Source organism: Mesocricetus auratus, unplaced genomic scaffold, assembly GCF_017639785.1.
Source record: "Mesocricetus auratus isolate SY011 unplaced genomic scaffold, BCM_Maur_2.0 Super-Scaffold_100038, whole genome shotgun sequence".
NCBI lineage: Eukaryota > Metazoa > Chordata > Mammalia > Rodentia > Cricetidae > Mesocricetus > Mesocricetus auratus.
The window spans coordinates 2705770-2721960 of record NW_024429216.1 but is presented as its reverse complement, the minus strand read 5'-3'; the positions used below and the strand labels follow the sequence as shown (position 1 = coordinate 2721960).

General features: G+C 52.0%; 1 protein-coding gene across 5 annotated transcripts in view; it reads left to right on the top strand.

Moving 5' to 3' along the window:
- Positions 1-16191, top strand: part of Bicra (BRD4 interacting chromatin remodeling complex associated protein) — a 72192-nt gene that overhangs the window by 39261 nt on the left and 16740 nt on the right. For all 5 annotated transcript variants that reach the window (XM_040734341.1, XM_005086449.4, XM_021223268.2 and 2 more), the window contains exons 2-5: positions 8873-8973; positions 11468-11513; positions 11620-11662; positions 14407-14472. In XM_040734341.1, the coding sequence (XP_040590275.1) occupies positions 11473-11513; positions 11620-11662; positions 14407-14472 (150 nt within the window). In that variant the 5' untranslated portion in view covers positions 8873-8973; positions 11468-11472. The remainder of the gene's footprint in view (positions 1-8872; positions 8974-11467; positions 11514-11619; positions 11663-14406; positions 14473-16191) is intronic.

Here is a 16191-nt window from a genome sequence, read left to right as displayed (position 1 = left end):
TATATATGTATGTGTTCTGTGTTCATGCGTGGTGCTCACGGAGGCTAGACGAGGGCATCATATTCCCTGAACCTGGAAGTGAGCCTCCATATGGGTGCTAGGCATCAAACTCAGATCCTCTGAAAGAGCGGCTGACGTTCCTAACTGCTGAGCCATCCAGCCCCACAATGACTTTTTAAATTAACTAAAGAGTGCACAAAACAACCCGTCGAACAATGACATTGGATACATGTCCTTATTCCCTCTCTTACTCCAGCCCTTCCATGTTCCCATCCTTCCCTGCCAACCTCCCTGCTCCTTTTCACAAATAAATCCTTAAGTCGAGGCTCTGCCTATGAGAGACTACACGCAACATTTTCTTTCTGCCCACATTGCCTCCCCTTTCCTTGCATCTTCTCTTTAAACCAGTCCTTCCCCTCTGATGCCTTTTTGAGGCTTTAATTAAAGTTGACAAGCACGACACGGAAGTCGTCAAAACGAGCACTGGGCCAAGCCGAGGTCTAACCCTCAGAAACTCTACGAGGAGCTTCATCCCTGAGTCTTAAGATAATGGAATTAGGAGGATGAAGGCTTAATCCAGCTGTTTAGAGGTGATTAGATGGGATCAGGGCCCGGGCACGAGCCCTCCTCTTCCTGCAGTTTGTGTTGTGGCTGCATAAGGAAACAGACACTGGACTTGGTGACGAGTGGCTGTAATCTCTGCACTCGGGAGAAGGTTGGAAGCTCGGAGTTCAAGACCAGTTGGAGCTACATGAGCCCTGGGAGGAGGGGGGGCAGGGGTATAGCTCAGTTGGTAGTTTGCGTGTTCTTTAGTGTTACAGCTCCAACACTGCTCTGAGCTAAATCAGTCCACCTTTTTCCTCTACGGTAACCGCCTCAGGTAGAAGCTGACTAATGCATGCCATCAGGCATAGCAGCATCGTTTTCTTTACCGTGAGTACAGGGAAGCAGTACCTTGTTTCTCTTTCTGCTGGCCACATTCTGTGGGACATTAGTTCATATGTTTATTATGGGCTACAATGATTTTGCTCGACATTTGAGGTCTGGGGATGAAGGAAAACTGGAAGTCTTATCAATGAAAAGGAATACAGAGCCTAGGTCAGGAGCCTGGCAGGTAGGTGCACCTGCCCACTGTGAGGTCTTGCACCTGCCCACTGTGAGGTCTATGTGGTTTCTTGGCAGATCCGTGAGAACTGGAGACTTTGAATAGTTGGAGGTAAGGGCAGAAAATGAGCTCTTGCCTAGAAGCTTCCCTTAAGGAGCTAGGGGCGTGGCTCAGTGGCAGAGCCCCTGCCTAGAATCCTCCAATGAGGAGCTGGGGGCGTGGCTCAGTGGTAGAGCCCCTGCCTAGAATTCCCCAGTGAGGAGCTGGGGTGTAGCTCGGTGGTAGAGCCCCTACCTAGAATCTCCCAGTGAGGGGCTGGGGGCTTGGCTCAGGAATAGAGCCTCCGACTAGTATATCCGAAGCTCTGGCTCAATCTTCAGTACAGCATTGATAGTATCTTTGCAGTGGCTAGTATGCTCACATGACCACAGGTTTTGAATTGTGCAATGTTGAGTACCCCCCTGGACCCCAGCAGATCCAGCTGTTTCAGTGTTTACTAAAAATCAAAAGATGCTTGTGTCTCTTTCCTTGTCCCTGGTCATTTCCCAGCTCCCCGGGGAACTAATCAGTGTGTACAGTGGCCTGTCCTTCCTTCCCACGGTTCTCTACACATACAAAGCCATAGAAAGTATGTACTCTTCGGCCTCCTCTACCCCAACTTTTGAGATTTATTTTTTACTTTTAATTATATGTACACATGTGTGCCTGTGGTGGGAGTGTGCACACGAGTGTGGGTGCCAGGGTGGCCAGAAGGGGCGTGGCGTGTCCCCTGGGGCTGTAATTATAGGAAGGTGTGAGCTCGCCGAATGTGGATGCTGGGACGTGAACGGGGTGGTCTGTTAAGAGCCTCAAGTGCTGTTAACTGTCAGACCATCTCCCCAGTGCCCCTTCACATCTTAACAACAACAGCAGCAACAACACAAGGTTTAGCTGTACATTTATTCACTGCGGTGTGGGAGGTATGGAGGTCAGAGCTCAGCTGGCTGGAGTCCGCAGGGAGGGGGAGAGGGGGAAGCCCTTGTCCGGAAGCCCTGATCCCCTGAGCTTCGTCCCTAAAGCCCACATAGTGGGGCTGGCGCCTGCGCATTGCCCTCTTACCTCCGCGTGTGGCGCACACGTACCCTCTTCATCAAAATAAATGTAATAAAACAAATGAAAGTTGCCCTCATGCTCTCACCGAGCACTCTAAGTACAACCGCAGTTGCTTTGACAACGGAAGACCCTGTGGTTGTGAGCTCCCTACCCCACTATCAGTCTGGACCCGACTGACCTGGTCCTGGTGCGGTGACCAGCTGGCCTTTGGGTTTGGGTTCTGTTCCACTTCCTGTTTTCTGGTCCCTGTGCCATCATGTGTCGTCACCTGTTTGCTTCTTAAGGCTGCGCGCCCCCTTTATAGCGATCTCCTTTGGCCTGAGCCATCCACTGATTGGTCCTGAGCTATTTGCACCTAGGACTCCGGTGAACACATTTTTGTGTGGTCTTAGGTCTTAGGGTTTCTCTGTGTAGCTTTGGAGTCTGTCTGGGGACTTTGTAGGCGAGGCTGGCCTGGAACTCACAGAGATCTACCTGCCTCTGTCTCCTGAATGCTGGGAGTAACGGCGTGCACCACCACTGCCCGGCTATAGGTTTCTCTTTTGGAGACAGTGTCTTGCTATGTAGCTCAGGCTGGCTTCACACTCACTTCGTAGAGCAAGTTGGCCTTGAATATGTTATTCTTCTACTTCAGCCTCCTAAGTAGCTTCGTTTCGATTACTGGACTATGTCACCACTCCCGGCTGCACAAGTTAGCCATGTTTGGTTCAATCTGTGAGGGAAAAATGCACAGCCTTTTATAGCGTAGCTTGGTGGATGTTGCCAGTGTTACCCAAGTGAGCATCACAAAGGTTGTATTCAGAGCATCTGCATCGTTCTGGAATACTCCCAAAGGGCCTCTGATGGTCCATCTTCCCTCCTCTCCCTTGAGACTGGCATACCTCTGGTTTTCCCCTCAGGTCTAGAGATTGTCACAAATGGGCTCGGCACAGAGTGTCATGTCTGATCACTCTTTCTTTCCATCCATGTTGCTTCTGTGGCAGAAACGCACTCCCTCATTGCCAGAGCAACACCCCATCCCATGCCTGAGCTTGGTGCTAGGGCAAGAGATAGGCAGTTTTCCAGGCTGGGGCTTTCTTGTTTACTGACTAAGCTGGGGTTCGAGCCTGGGGCATTATGCATGTTAGGCAGGAGCTCAACCACTGAGCCACACCCCCAGCCCCTCACTGGGGGATTCTAGGCAAGCCCTAATAGACTCCTTTTTTGAATGAATTAGAAAAAGAGACTACTTTTTGCTGGTGATTGTCATCATGTCTAAGCACAACTTTCTAAACTGTGCAGTCAACAACATGTGCAACTCTACACACACACACATGCACGCACGCACGCACGCACGCGCAGCAAGTAAAGATGAGGACTTTAATTAGCAAAGGGTAGCTGGGTTTGGAGGCACACCCCTGTAATCCTAACACTTGAGAAAGGGTGAGGCAAGAATGGATCATGGGCTACAAAATGAAGCCCTGTCTCTACAGATAAATAATTACGTAGATGTTTGGAGGCGGCAGCCCTTGAGGAACTATTAAACCCAGTGTTCTTTTTGTTAATTACATTTCAAAATGTATTATTTGTAGGGAGGGCGGGAGAATGTCATAGTGCATGTGCAGCAGCCAGAAGACAGCTCCTTTCACCTTGTATGTCTGAGGATCAGACTCAGGTCATCAGGCTTTCGGGCAAGTCCCTTCACATCCTTAGCTTTCTCGACAGCCCTAAACAAGCCCAGTCTCTCTCCTACATGTCTCCTGGTGGGTTTTTCAGCCTTTGCTTCGTGGTGACAGAGTAGCTGCCGTAGCTCCTGTCCATGCCAACTCCCATACAAGCCGGAAAGAAAGCAGAAAGCAGGTTCCTTTGTTTACTAGAAGAACTTGTTCTGTGACTTCCACTGTCTTACGGAAGCCAGGCCTGTCCACTTCCGTGTTTACTGTGTGGTGCCATGGCTACCATAGCTTCAGGGGAAGCCAAGAGTGATCATAGAGGAGATAGGATGTCCCCAGCCTACTTATGCCTCAGTATGTGACCCAGAGTACGCATACAGACACACGTGACCAAATGTGCTCTCAAATGTTCCATTCTGTTGTGTGCTCTGTGTTGGTTTTATTGCAGTTTGTAGGGTTTTTCCCCCTGAGGGGGAAGTCTCTCCCTCTCCCTCCCTCCCTTCCTCCCTCCCTCCCTTTCTTTCCTTTTCTTTTTTTGGAGGAGTAAGTTGGATCAATGCCTTCCTATATAGCCCAGGCTAGCCTCCTCAAACCAGTCATTCTCCTGCCTCAGCCTCCAGAGTGCTGGGCTTAACAGGTGCGCCACACCCCAGTTTATTCGATTGTTTTAAACCGGTCCCTGGCCCAAGCCTGCTGCCCTGGTTTCCCAGCCCTCAGAGGTGTGGCCGTGGCTTGAACGTTGGCTCAGAAAGGTCTTTGTTCATGGAGCTGGCGGGCCATCCACGGAGATGCAGCCAGGCCTGTGTGAGTGAGGAAGCCGAGGAAGTGAGGCACAGGGGTGGTGGGGTGGCCCTGCCAGGACTCCCAGCAGCCCGCCCGCTGCCCGCCGCCGTTCTGTGGGCTGCGGGGAGTGTAAGCGTTGCTTACATCGTTCTGGGAAATGAACAGTAGCCGTCTCTGGAGTTTACCGGAGTCTTTGAATTCCAGATCCCGCTAGCATGCTGGCTCCCCTGCAGCTCCCAATGACGACGCAAAACTCTGGTTCCATTCTGAGTGGAGGAGGGATCCTCAGGGCTTTCTGGAAGGACACTCTGTTACTGCTCTTCTCCTGGACTGCTTGCAGTTGGCAGGCCCGGCGGGGAAGAATCAGGAGAGTCATGGGGTCTGAGTTCAAGTTTGGGTCCCCCAATGTGGTTAGGAGCTCAGTGTCTCCGCTCCCTGCGTGTCACTTCTTCTTACTGGAAAGCATGACTCAGTGTTGTTCCATCACGGTCACTCAGTGGGGACAGGGTTCGTACTAGGCCTGATGCCCAGGCTTGGGCAATGGGAGCTCCATGGTGTGTTGTTAAGCTTTGGTCGAGAGAGGAGCAGTAACAAGTGAGACCTGTGACGAGAGCTGCAGTGACCGGTGAGCCCCAGGTCTCTGCAATTACGGTGACAGAGACTCGGCTGCTCGTGTGTATCCTCATCATGGGTTGCCTGTGGCTTTGTCCTGTGTCCACTCTGTCCTGAGGACGAGGCAGAGCCGTGATATGTGGGTTCCGTCTGGGTCACTCAACTCACACGCTGTGCATGCAGGTATGGCCTGACTCCCGCACCGGCACTTGTCAGCGCGGGCTGCCGGTTGGGGTCAGTGGCTCTGTTTTCCAAGAGGGTTTGAGCATATGGACTGATCTGGCCATCCCTGGGTGAGAACCGCTGGCCGTGTCCCCCTCCCTGCCACAGCCACAGACCTCTCGGGCACCCTTACCTCTCCCTACATAAAGAAAGTGCTTGTGTGTGCCCCCGTTCGTTAGGCTCCCTTGAGCAATGGGCTCGCTTAACTCCCGCTGCTCGGTTCGTGTGCCCTCCATTCTCTACAGCCTCAGAGTCAGGGGTCTCAGGCAGCAGGTGACACCTGCTCGTGACAGGGACACAGTGAAACGGAATCAGATCATCAGGCACAGGCTAGTTGCTACCAGTGTGTATCGGCAGGTAGTAACGAATTAACCAGACCCGGTAGAATAATTGATGGTGTTTTATTGGGGAAATGTAATGTGTGGGCCCTGCCGAGCTGCCTGAACCCCCAAATAACACACAGGACACTGTATTAATTATAAGCTGTTGGCCATTTGCTATTGTTTCTCATTGTCTAGCTCCGACTTAATTATTGTCCCGTAATCATATATATGTATATATTTATAAGGACTTACCTTTTGAGAACGCCAGGCTTACGTTCTCGTCTCCGGGGATCACATGGCGACCGGCTCAGTTCACTACATTTCCCAGAATCCTCCTAGACTCCTAGTCCCACCTATCTTGCTTCCCTATTGGCCAACAGTGCTTTATTGACACATACACAGGACTCTCCCATCAGGGAAAGAACTCACACAGAAAACAAGTGACTGACTGTCGTGGGGGCGTTCCTGCTCCAAGGTTGCAGACCCTGTCTCCCAGATGCTCTCCTCAGTTTCCATCTTCTCTCTTTATCCAGTCAAGTCCACACCTGTAACCACGCCCGAGGGGGCGTGGCCACGGTTACAGACGCTCAGGCAAATGTATTGCTACAAATGTGGGTTTTATTTTGCTTGCCCGTCTTCCCCCCCCGGGGGGATTATTACATTTTTAAAATTCATTTTAGTGTTTACATTTTACGTGTATGAGTGTTTTGTCTGTGCTCCACGTGCTCCTGGAAGCCGGAAGAGGGCCTGGAATTACAGATGGTTGTCAGCTGTAAAGTGGGTGCTGCGAATTGAAGCTTGGTCTTTTGGAAGAGCGGTCGGCGCTCTTAACTACTGAGCCATCTGTCCAGCCTCATTTTGACTTATTTTTGCATGTGCCCAGCTGTGGGTGGATAAAATAGATGGTCGAGCTTTGCGGTGGGTGATTTTACTTGCTGAGCCCTCTTGCTGGCCCCTGGTGGTGTTTTATTTCGGGACAGGGTTTCCCTGTGGCTTTGGAGGCTGTCCTGGAACTCACAGAGATCCACCTGCCTCTGCTTCCCGAGTGCTGGGACTAGAGGCGGGCGCCACCACGGCCCGGCTGGTGTTTCTTTCTGAAGCAGGCTCTTGTGCAGTCTCAGATGAGCTCATACGTGTCTGAGGGTAAGCTTGAGGTTCTGATCCTCTTGCCTCCCGCGTGCTGGGTTTTCCAGGTGTGAGCCACCACGCCCAGCTCCGGTACCTCTTCTCATCTCTCCAGTCTCAAGATCCATCTTTGACAGTGGTTGTCAACCTTCCTAATGCTGCGACCATTTAATACAGTTCCTTGTGTGGTGGTGACCCCCCCATCATAAAATTGTTTTCATTACTACTTCCTGACTGCAATTTTGCTACTGTTAAGAATCGTAATGTAAATATTTTTGGAGATAAGGGTCTGCTAATGGGGTCGTGACCCACAGGTTGAGAAACGCCGATCTGCGTGATCATGTTAGAGCTTCCTGGATGTCCCACTGTACAAATACTCGTGACAGTTTATCCATCCACGACTGCTCAGACATCTTCCTCTGAAATGCTGTGGTGGCCTCTGGTGTGCAGATGCCTCTTTAAGACGTTCGATTCTTTTGCACACATGCCCAGAAGTAGGGTTAGAGTACTTGGTGCAAGGGCTATTTTTAATGTTCTGAGGAACTGCCAAATCCTGCTCCACAGCCGCCAACGGGGTTGCACTCCTGCCAGCAGTGAGCAAGGGCTCCGGTTTCCCACAGCCCTGCCAACACTAGCTACTTCCCAGTTTCCTCACGGTAGCCACTCTGAGGGGTGTGGGGCCTCGTCTTCTTGGGGCTTGGAGTGCATTTCCCCCCGATGATGAGTCATACTGGGCATCCTGTTGTGTGCCATTGGCTGTGTATTTTCTCTGGAGATCAAACTCAGGATCCTTGTGTATGCTAGGCAGGGGCTCTACCATTGAGCCACGCCCCCAGCTCCTCACTGGGAGATTCTAGGCAGGGGCTCTACCCTTAAGCCACACCCTCCAGCTCCTCACTGGGGAACCATCTCTCTCCCTCTTGCCTCTCTCTATATATATTACTCTCTTGCTCTCTCTCTCTCTCTCTCTTTCATTCTGTGTGTATGGAGGCTAGAGAGCAACTCTAGTGTCATCCTCCTTTGAGACAGTCTCTCACTGAACCTGTCTCTCACTGATAAGTTAAGCCACCTGGCCAGCAAGCCCCAGAGAAAAGCTCTGATATTACAAATGTGTGCTACCACACCCAGATTTTTTTCCCCCAGAGACAGGGCTTCCCTCTGTAACAGTCCTGACTGTCTTGGAACTCACTTTATAGACCAGGGTGGCCTCGAACTCACTGAGATCCATCTGCATCTGCCTCCCGGGTGCTGGGATTAAAGGTGTGCGCCACCAATGCCCAGCTGAGACCTTGTTTTTCTAATTGTGTATAAGTTTGCTTTGTGTAACTTAAACTAGTTTTCCCTCTTTCTTTCTCCTCTTTCCCCTGCTCCCTCTCTCCCATTTTGTTTGCTTGTTTATTTGGTTTCTTCGAAGCAGGGTTTCCTCTGTGTAGCTTGGAGCCTGTCCTGGAACTTGGGCTGGCCTCAAACTCACAGAGATCCGCCTGCCTCTGCCTCCCGAGTGCTGGGATTAAAGGCGTGCACCACCACGCCCAGCTCCTTGCTCCCTTTTTAAAACTTAATAACAGGGCTGTACTCTTGGTACTTGAGGCTGAGGTGGGGGAATCTGTAGTTCCCAGGCCTGCCTGGGCTGTATATTTAGTCTTTGTGGGAAGTAAGTTAATGATGGTTCTTAGTTGTAATTCAGTTTAGTAGCCCTGTTTGTTTCCGCCTTTGCAAATTTTTTTGAGACAGAATCTTCCTGTGTGGCCCAGGGTTACCTACAACTCTACAACCTTGCCTCAGCCTCCCCTGGGTCAGGATTATAAATACCCGCCCCCCCCATCTTTCCCAGCCTCTCCTCCCTGTCTTCTCTCTCACTTCTAGATTTGTCCCTCCCTCCCACAGCCCCCCTCTGTCCCTTGTCCTCTGCCTCCTCACGACCTTCCTCACTCACAGCTTCTGTGTTCTTCCCACAGCTGGCCCCACAAAGGACACCGTCAAAGTCCCCAGCCCGGGGCCCTGCGTAGACCTGGAGGGGCCACTCCATCCTTCCCTTCATGATTCGTTCATAGCACAGGTAACCAGAGAAGACACCCCTCCCCCCCCCAGTTCACTCTTGGAGAAGCTGTTGTTCTTCTGGGTACTTGTGAGGCCACTGTCATCTGACTTGCAGAACTTGGTTTAGTGGCTTCCGTCAGTCCCTCCTCTCCAGCCTGCATCCCCACGTACAGCTGTGGGAAGGATGTTCCTCAAGCTTCACTTTTTCCTTTATACTCTGTACTAAGACAATGTGAGTGTAACTTAGTGGTAGAGTCCCTGCCTAGAATCCCCCAGTGAGGGGCTGGGTTGTGGCTCAGTGGTAGAGCCCCTGCCTAGAATCCCCCAGTGAGGGGCTGGGGTGTGGCTCAGTGGTAGAACCCCTGCAGAACACCCACGAGGCCCTGCAACAACCACAATAACAACAAAAAGGGAAAGGCCAGGGAGGCACTTTAGTTAGTAAAGCAGTTTCCTTTGTCCTGAGCTGTCAAGTTCCCACAACTCGGGGGCTACGGTCCTCTCGTTGTGTCTAGTTCGTGTTATTGGAAGGGAAGGGCCAACATGGGGACAGTAGAAAAATGCACTAGAAGCAGGGAAAGAGATGTGGGTGTGTTTGCCTGGATGTGTCTAAGGGTGAGTGCATGGGAGTTTTAAAAAGACAGCAGGGGCAGATGCTGCTTAGATAGATGATCAGTGCGTGTGTAGTAAGATGACGCATGGGTGTTTGGAAGGATGGAATGGGGAGGGGACAGGCGCTTAGAAAGTCAGATGCAGACTGGAGAGACAGCTCAGTTGGTAACGTGCTTGCAAGGACCTAAACTTGATTCCCAGAACCCACATAAAGAGCAGGGCATGGAATCCCAGCACTGGGGAGGAGGACGCCATGGGACACCTGGGGTTTGCTAGCTGGCCAGCCTAGCCTGATTGGCGAGCGCCAGGCCAATGAGAAACCCTGACTCAAAAAGATGGACAGTGTGGGATGATAGCTGGGAGGAGGACCCTTTGGAGGACAGTTTACAAGTGCAGCGGGCATGTTGGATGCTCTGAAGAAATGGGTGGCTGATTGGAAGGCAGGGATGCTGTGTGGTGGGAGGCCGACGGGAAGGTGTAGGCAGCTTCCGATCCTTTTGGGGTGCAGTGAGCAAAGCAGCCTCTCCCTCCTACCCCCCCCAGGCTGACCACGCTAAACTTTGTCATGGGCTCTTTCAGCGCTAGCCAGCGGTGAGCGCCAGAGGGCTCAAGACAAACCTTAGCCGTCCGCATCCTCATCATTCAGCTACGGGGCCAGCCCTACTCTCTGGCTCAGCCTCGTGACCTCCCGCTCCCTTTCTGCTGCCTCAGTCTCCCTCCATATTTGACCCCTGTCACCTACCCTTGCTTCAGACCCATACTGCACAAGTCTCCAGGGTTCGCCCAGGACACAGTGTGACGGCCTTCCTGTCGCCGGCACACCACCACACCTACCTTCCCTGCCTTGTTCTATCACCTTGAGGCTCAGGACAGGACCACCCCACCTCCCCCGCCTCGCCCCCCGCCACACCTTCTGGACCATAAACTGTGTTCAGAAAACAGGACCAGGGGGTGTGGAGTGTGTAGTCTCAGGGGCGTGAAGAGGCCAGGCTGTCTGGAGTCAAGCTGAAGCCTGTCTGGTGTGAACCGAGTCATCCTGTGATGAGGGTCTCAGAAGACCCTGAGAGAGCAGTTCGGGTTACTTTGGTTTTGAGACAGGGTCTCATCCATGCAGGCCTGGCTGTCCTCAGGCTCGGACATCGTTCCGAGTGCTGGGATCAAAGGTGTGGGCCACTTTACACCCAGTGAGTTTGGGGTCCTGACTCTGAACTAGACTTGACTCTGCAAGTCTTGAAGGTAGAATGGCAGACCTGATTTGCGCCCTGGAGTTTGGAGCAGGCGCGTGTCCCCTGGGGTTCACACGTGTGTAGCACACTCATAGGGAAGATGGACAGTAGGCATTCAGGAGCCTCATACTCCTCACCCCTAAGGTGGGGGTGCTGTGGTTTGTTTAGTTAAACCTGTCTGTAGCGCTTAGCGGAAGGCCTGTGCACCATCAGAGACCCCTTAGCCTCGATTGATGCCCTGTCACTTGGGGGAGGGGCTGCAGTTGGGCGTGAGGACCAGAGGGTAAGAACCCTGCCCCATCCCTGGTCAGGATTTCTTTTTTTGTTTGCTTGTTTTTATTTTTGTTGTTTCGAGACAGGGTTTCTCGGTGTATCTTTGATTGTCCTGGAACTCGCTCTTGTAGACCAGGCTGGCCTCGAACTCACAGAGATCCGCCGGCCTCTGCCTCCCGAGTGCACCGCCACACCCGGCTCCCTGGTCAGGATTTCTGTGTGGGCGGGTGCCTGGGAGGTGATTCTTCTACCCCTCCATCTAGCTCTGTGCATTCCAGGAAGAGTTGCTCTGGCCCTCCCCCCCAGGCGCACCCCCACCCCCCCACCCCCGCAAGGGGCAGCTGGGCAGACTGCCTCAATCTAATCATGTCTCCCTCACCCTCTTCCCACACCTGCCCCATCTAGTGGAAATGGATGATGAGGATGGGAGATGCTTACTAGACGTGATTTGGTGAGTAGCGGGCTCCCCCACCCACCCCTGCCCGTCTCCCACACCCCTCCCCTCTCTCCGCTCCTCAGCCTGGCTCCTTAAGGTCTCTTTTCCCTCTCTCTTGCAGTGACCCTCAGGCCCTCAATGACTTCTTGCATGGATCCGAAAAGGTAAGTGCCAGCGGCAGGGAGGGGCATTCCCTGGGCGTGGGGGCCGGAGGATCGGGAGGGAAAGCCAGGTCCCCTAAGGCAGCAGGCATCCTGTAAGGATGGGTGCATGAGACAGCTCCAGACCCTGTCCTCTTGCTGATGCTGTGTCGTCTTCCCAGTTAACCAAATAAGCCAGTCACAAAAAAAAAAAAATGCAAACTACCACAACATGCTTTTAACATTAACATGGAAATGATGCTGTGTTGGATACGCTTATTTAGTATTTAATTAAAACATACTGTATCAAAAAAAAATAAAAGTTCGGGTTCATGCTTTAAATCCCAGGATTCAGGAGGCAGAGGCAGGGGCAGATCTCTCTGAGTTCGAGACCAGCCTGGTCTACATGGTGAGCTCCAAGGACAGCCAGGGGTATACAGATAAACCCTGTCTACATAAATAAATAAATAAGTGAATAAAACAAAAGTAAATAGAAGTTATTCACTATTCACCTAGTAAAGGTTTTCTTAAAGAATATGCAGAAAATAACTAGAAAGAAATACTAAGGAACTGGAGAGATAGGTCTACTGTATGGATAAGATAGCAGACGTAAGCATGAGGACCTGAGTTCAAATCCCCAGTTACCATGTAAGTCTCCATGTTATTCCATTTCTTTGGGGAAAGGATAAAGACAGAGGGATCGCTGGGGCTGATGGCTATCTTAGCTCCAAATTCAGTGAGATGGCCTGTCTGAGGGGAACAGGGCAGAGTGGTGAAGACATCCACCCATGTGTGTAGTGCGCGTGCGCGCACTCTCAAAGAAAGACAAAGCCCGGGATTGGAGGGATGGCTCAGCAGTAGGGCGCTGGACAGCCAGGACTACACAGAAACCCTGAAAGAAAGAATGCTAGGTGCTCTTCCCGAGGACCCAAGTTCAATTCCAAGCACCCATAGGTCAGCTCACAACCATCTGTAACTCCAGTTCCAGGGGACCCAACACACCCCAGGCCTCTGAAGGCACCAGGCATGCGTGTGGTGTCCAGACACACATGCAGGCAAAACAGCCATAGGCATAAAGTGATGTTTTTCTATTTTAAATGAAAGACAGCAAAGGCCTCCTGTAGCTGGTGTAGTTAGAAAGGCTCACTAAGGAACGACATTAAAGGTGGCCACACTTGCTAGCCGTAGCAAAATCAAGAGAGATGGTAAATTTGAGGAACGGGCTCAGACTGAGGCAGAACTACTATGGGGTGGCACTGAATGGATTAGACTTGGTCAGGTAAATTTTATTTTCATTTTATTTATCTGTTTGTTTATTTATTTTGAGGCAGGGTCTCTCTATGTAGTCCTGGCTGCCTAGAACTCATTAATGTAGGTCAGGCTAACCTTGAACTCACAGAGATCAATCCACTTGCCTCTACCTCCAGGTGCTGGCATTAAAGTCATGCACCACCCCCACGTGACTGATGTATTGACTCTGAACCTGACAGCAGTTCCTGGGGACTCGGATTTGATTTGTGTTCGGAGGCTGGAGCTATCTGGGAAAACGTGACAGTCTGGGGACCCGTGTAGAACTCTGTTTGTTTTGTGCAGTGATATGAGAGATTACCCCCACATGGCACTTATTACGTATTTGTTAAGCTTTTGCAGTTTGCCATGCTGGAAATCTGGCTCAGGGACTCCCCCCTGAGGTCACAGCAGTCTGTATAGAGGGCTCGTCTGGGTACAGCAGATGTACCTGTCCTGACTGTCTCCTGCGGCCACTACCAGGGGCCCTATGTTCCTTTCCCATGGGTGTCTCTCTCACCCTATTCAAATGTCCTCAGACTATGGCAGCTGACTTCCCTTGACATAAGCAACCCACGATAGAGAGCCGGGAGGAAGCCAGAGTACCTTTTATGACCTAGTCTCCTAAGTCACACAGATGGGGGCTGCTAAGAGCTGAGGGTGACTAGGTTGGCAGGGTACCTGCCTAGCTTGTACGGCGCTCTGAGTCCCGGTTCCCAGCACCACATAAGATGAGGCATGGTGGGATACACCTGTAACCCCAGCACTGGGGAGGTCGAGCGGAGAGACCAGAAGCTTAAGGCCAGCTGTTAACTGGCAGCAGCAGGTTTGAGGTCAGTGTGGACTGTGTGAGAATCTGTCTGCCTTGAGGGAGGACGGAGAAAGGAGGCAGTACGTGCACTCTGATGGGAGAGGTCAGCGCTGCCTCTCAAAGAAGGGACATCCGTGCTGAGCTCTCAGGGGGACAGTGGACTGCGCTGTGTACAGGAGAGGGAGCCCAGGCATGGTGCATGCCTGGAACCCTAGCACTCAGGAGGAGGGCAGATGGATCGCTCCTGCCTCTGTTAGGCTCCGTTCTGCTGCCAAGATGCCCCAGGACTCAGCAGGTCCTGTCCCCCAAAAGGCGGGTACACAGCTAGGTATTAGCTACAATGTCGGAGAAGGGAGGGGCAGATTTCATGAGCAGGTGGCATTGCCACAGCCCCTGGGAGATGTGTTACCAGGAGGACTGTGAGTTTCACTCAGGGGCACAGATTGGGTGCAAACCAAGAGGCCAAAGTCCCAAGATCAAGGCTGGCATGGCAGAGGGGTGGAGTCTTAGAGGCCAGGCTGGGGGAGTGCCTGGGGTGGTAAGTGTGCGTCTCGCTCCCACACACCCCCTCTCCTTCTTTTGTCTCAAACCCGCATTGACTTCCGCTCTAGAGTCTGGTCCTGCCCTGTTCACCTTTGACCTTGGGTTTGGGGGGGTCGTCTCATTGCAGCTGGATAGCGATGACCTCCTGGATGCCCCCGTGGAGGCCCAAAGTGCCTTCTATGAAGGTCCTGGGGTAAGTGGCCAGCCAGTGGTACACTGCTGGTGCAGGAGGGAGTTGCAGAGGCTGGGCATGCCCGGGTGTGTGTGCGGGCATGGGGTGGGGTGGGGGGTGTTCAGGAACTAAGCTGTCTCTCCACCCTGGCTGTAGAGAGGGGCAGAGGCCGGCTCTGGTGCTTTTGGTAGATACCATGTGGCTCTGGGGGAGGTGTTCCTCCCCTACACAACGCTGTATCTGCTCTGAAAGTGAAGATAGGAGAGCACAGAGAACATCGAGCCTGTACTGCGTGCTTGACCATGCCAGCTTCTCCGTGTGTGTGTGTGTGCACAGAGTTCACGTGTTTATACACGTGGAGGCCTGGGGTCAGCCTGGGGTACTGTCGTTTGTCAGGAGCCTTCAAGCCTGTTTTATAAGGGCTGTTTATAAGCCCTGGAACTTTCCAAGGCTGGGTGGCCCATCCTGCAGTCTTCCTGTCTCTATACCTTCCCACCATGGGGATGACTGATGCCTCTAATTTTTTTTTAAGTATTTTATGGTTTTTATGTGTGTGAACGTTTTGCCTGATTGCATGACTGTATATCACGTATTATGCACAGTGCCCGAGGTGTCTAGAAGAGGGTGTCTGATTTCCTGGAACTGGAGTTACGGATGGCTATAAGCCGCCCATGTGGGTGCTTGGGATCGAACCCTGGTCCTCTCCAAAAGCAGCCAGTGCTCTTAACTGCTTAGCCTTCTTTCTATGCCCACTGGCTTTTTAGTTTTTAGTTTTTCGAGACAGGGTTTCTCTGTGGCTTTGGAGGCTGTCCTGGAGCTCGCTCTGTAGATCAGGCTGGCCTCGAACTCACAGAGATCCGCCTACCTCTGAGTGCTGGGACTAAGCGTGCGCCACCACTGCCCAGCCCCCCACCGGCTTTTTGTGGGGGTGATGGGGCGGAGGGGGGAGTCTGGGAATCTAACCCAGATTGTCAGTTATGAGACAAGCCCTTTCCGTGCTGAGCGTCTTTTCCCCTTTTCTCCTATGCCACTGTGTAACTTCCGTCCCCTCCTCTTTCCCTCTTCCCTGTCATTGTGACTGTCATTCTTTTAACATGCTACTTGATGAATGACTTTCATTTAGTTTTCCATCAACCATAACATCATACTCTACACTTGATCTTAGCCAAAAGGCCCAGAAGCGATAATAACATCCTATTCTAAATAACCTTTCGTGATAATGATCAGGGTTAGAGAAACAACTTAGGTTTGTAGACCTGGTCCCGGCGGTAACCTCTCTGCCTTTGCTAACACCTTCATTGAAATTTAGGTATTTTGGTTTTCTGAGACAAGGTCTCGTGTGGTCCCGGACAGAAGCTCACTGGGTAGCTGAGGATGGCCTTCACCTTTTAATCCTTCTGCCTCTACCCTCGGGTGTTGGGATTATGGTCATACACCACCACCACCACCACCACAGCCACATCAAGTCTGTGCTGGGAACCGAACTCAGGTTCTTTCTCTCTAGGCAGCTGAGCCATATGCCCAGCCCCAACTCTGAATCTTTCTTCCATCTAGTCACAATATGAGGAGTTGACGTGCCTCGAGCTTGGGTATTTCCCGTGGCCTATTGAGCTATGTTAGCCACTGGTCACAGTCCCAGTGAGGATGGCACCAGCCCAGCCCCCGCCCCCATCCCCAGGCAGCAGTTGCTGTGCTATGGTCTGTCTTTCCCCCAACCCCAATGCCTCATACTGAATTTTG